We start from the raw sequence: 3,181 nt of genomic DNA, 5'->3' as shown, positions 1-3,181 counted from the left end.
CTACAAGAAATGGCAAAAAGAGGAATTTATAAAAATATAAAAAATGAATAGAAGGCGACTGACAGAAACATAAAAAGCATAAATTAACAACATAGCTGAAATAGCAGAAAAAAATCTAAAATTAAAAGAAAAAAAAGCTAAAATCAGCACAAAGAATCAGAACAAGAACTAAAAGTAAAAAGTGTAAAACGAGTTTTTAGGTTGAAGACTGCTTCATTGTCAATAAGAAAAAAGTGGCTGAAAAAGCAAAACAGCTGAAAAATCCAACTTTCTGAAATACTAAAAGTCATATTACCTATTATGGCATAAATGCGCTCAACGTTTTGATACGAGTCGTTGAAATGGCACAAAAACTATGCAACGAGTTACATAATACATACAGAAAAACGTAAATGACCTGATGCCAGCAGAATATTTTACAATTTCATAAATATTTGAGCTGAATATCTGTAAAACTGACTAAATTAAATAGTATTGCTGTTCTTTCTAACATCATTTAGCTGCAGCCTCCGTTCTGAAGATAGTTTTGAGCCAAAAAGGATTTTTTTCTTTTCCCTTGTATCTCCACCTCTCACCAGCAGGGGGAGACAAACCTGCAACTAAATAACTAAACTTTTATTCTGCTGCTGTTACTTTATTTAAATGTATAAAATATATTTTATGCTGTTTTTGTTGAGACAAATCATCAGTCGTTCAAAGAGAGGATGTTCAAAAATGGCATTTATTAAAAAAAGGAAGGAAACAAACAAAACAAAAACAGGAACCCACCATGCAGAACCTTTGTTCCTTCAACACAAAATCAAAACTGACACAAAATATATACAAACACAAAGAGAGGAACCCATCCCACAGCCAGACTGAGTCCCGTTTAACAGAACATCTGAGAGCGTTTCTATAAATTCAGCTGAAACTTCAAACCAGGAGAGGTCCACCTGCTGAGACAAACTCAGACTCAGAAATAAATAAAAACATTGTTTTTGTTTACATCAGCAGCAGCTTTTAACAGAAACTGAACAACTCTGAGGTGTTTTTAACCGTTAGCTTCCATCAGGTCGTCAAACTGAAACAGGTGAAAACACTGACGTGACCCCGTCCATGTTTTTAAACCTAGAAGCTGAAGCCGGATCAGGACCAGCTGGTTCTGGGACAAGCTTTAAGCCCCGCCCCTTCCATCAAAAGCCCAGCAGTGCCAGTGATCAGACGTCCAGCAACAAGAGGAGACGAGGACGACGTGTACCTTTAAGCCCCGCCCACTCTCCCCCACATCATGGTGTCACATTACCTTCCATTAAAGAATAAATTAATAACAAATTTAAATTTAATAAGAGCTATGTCTCTAGTTTCCATGAAGGGGGCGGGGCTTAAAGCTGGTTCTGTTTGAGCTTCAGCTTCCAGGTTCTGGTCAGATGTTCTACAGTTTACAGGTCAGCTTATTTTTCAGCTCTGARGGAATTATTATATATTTTAATAACTTGTATTCTGGTTCTGGACAGACTGGATCGTTGTCAATAGAAGATTTGTGTTTTTTTTTTATTCAGAGTATAAAAACCTGCAGCTGTGAAGAGATTAAATTTGTATTTAACTGTATCAACTGTTTGGATTAAACTCYTCAAATAAAACATTTTGAGCATCGAGCTGTTAAAAAATAAGATGAATATTTTGACATCAGTCAAAAATAATCAAAAATCTGARGTTTATTCATCAAATCAAGGGTTAATTTGTCCTTTATATTTAAGATTTGTGAACAACTACCAGTCATAAAAGCAGCCGAAGGGTGTTTGTTTACCTACAAAATCAGCCGAAGTGATTGAATTAATTTAGGGATAAAAAGTCTTCAGTTTCGTTTTGACTCTTTTCATGTTGATGAAATGTGACAGGAAGTGCTGCAGGTCTGAYCAGGTCACCTGTTGGTGTCCGAAAGCTTTCGGCTCTAAGCAGCCGAAGTCTTATTGGATCTTGGCCGAGGTTCTAAGGAGGCTGGAGTTAATCCTGCTTTTGGTCGGGCTTTTCCTGACCTTAAAACGCAGAAAACGTGTCAAACGCAGAACGGCTCGATGATGAACTTCCTGTTTGGAAACGAGCGATTTGATTGGATCTCAGAGCGAAGAGAAACRGAAAGATCTGCAGCTGTTTCCCACAGTTTACAAAAGCTCTGACAAACCTTCGTGTTTCACAGCTTCATGTTGGTCGAATCACCCTAACAAAAAAATTAAATAATAATTTTACTTTTTAATGTGACAAAAACAAAACAGAAACTCAACAAACTCACTTTTCTTCTTCCAGACTTGTTCAAAATGAAACTAAAAGTGAAACAAACACAACGAGTCGCTCATCTGGATTCTTTTATCACATATTTGACCAGAAATCACGACTCTTCGACAGAAAACCTTCAAAATAAAAGTCAACATCGTGTCCAGTCAGTTCAATACAAAGCAGGCGATTTTAAAACAAAAAATAAATAAAAATAAAAATATTGCACTGGTTTGGTGTAAGTCTACGGACGGGCGGTCATCATATAAATAACAACAAACAACCAGATTTACCAGAAGAATATTCGTAACGCTAATAAAAAGTGTTCGGACTAAACTCCCCGTTTTACCACTGCTGCCAGCTGAAGTCGTCGTTGGAGCCGAAGACCAGGAAGAAGCCCAGGATGGTCCCAAAGATGACTATGTTACCCGTTAGCACGAGCGCACACGCCCCCCAGGCGATCTGCGAAACAAGATCAATAATAACAAATCAAATTTAAAAKTAAGGGAGGGATTCGACGTTTCGGCCACTCACAACTTGGGCTCTGGCGAAGACGACGGGCAGGCCGAAGGCCGAGATGACGATGCCCGTCGTGAGGAAGATGGCCAGCTCTTTGCAAGCGTTGCTGGCCGAGTCCGTGTCGTCCACCACCCGCCGAGAGACGCAGTACGGGATGGGCGACAGGATGTAGAAGAAGAGGAGGAACAGAGGCCAGTACTTGCTGCAGAGCAAGGGGCGGGAAAAAAAAGAAAATATCAACTATTTCACTTCTGTGGGACTAAATTAAGTTTACGTCATGGTTCGACAAATCCTACTGCCCGAGGCAGGTAAACAGTTTCTTTTATTGTTTTATAGGATCAATGGGCCTCATGCAAGAACCGTTCGTACACACAGATTTGTTCTTAAGTTGTGCGTACGAGTGATTTAGGAG

The 3,181-nt window shown here is 39.0% G+C and overlaps 1 protein-coding gene across 1 annotated transcript in view; it reads right to left on the bottom strand.

The window, feature by feature from the left end:
* Positions 1-702: 702 nt before the first annotated feature.
* leprotl1 (leptin receptor overlapping transcript like 1) overlaps positions 703-3,181 on the bottom strand; it is a 6,096-nt gene continuing 3,617 nt past the window's right edge. Inside the window, exons 3-4 of the mRNA XM_014023502.1 lie at positions 2,785-2,971; positions 703-2,712 (exon numbers count right to left, since the gene is read on the bottom strand). Of these exons, the coding sequence (XP_013878956.1) occupies positions 2,596-2,712; positions 2,785-2,971 (304 nt within the window). The 3' untranslated portion in view covers positions 703-2,595. The remainder of the gene's footprint in view (positions 2,713-2,784; positions 2,972-3,181) is intronic.

Source organism: Austrofundulus limnaeus, unplaced genomic scaffold, assembly GCF_001266775.1.
Source record: "Austrofundulus limnaeus strain Quisiro unplaced genomic scaffold, Austrofundulus_limnaeus-1.0 Scaffold373, whole genome shotgun sequence".
NCBI lineage: Eukaryota > Metazoa > Chordata > Actinopteri > Cyprinodontiformes > Rivulidae > Austrofundulus > Austrofundulus limnaeus.
The sequence above is the reverse complement of the archived record's forward strand: the minus strand, read 5'-3'. Positions and strand labels throughout refer to the sequence as shown.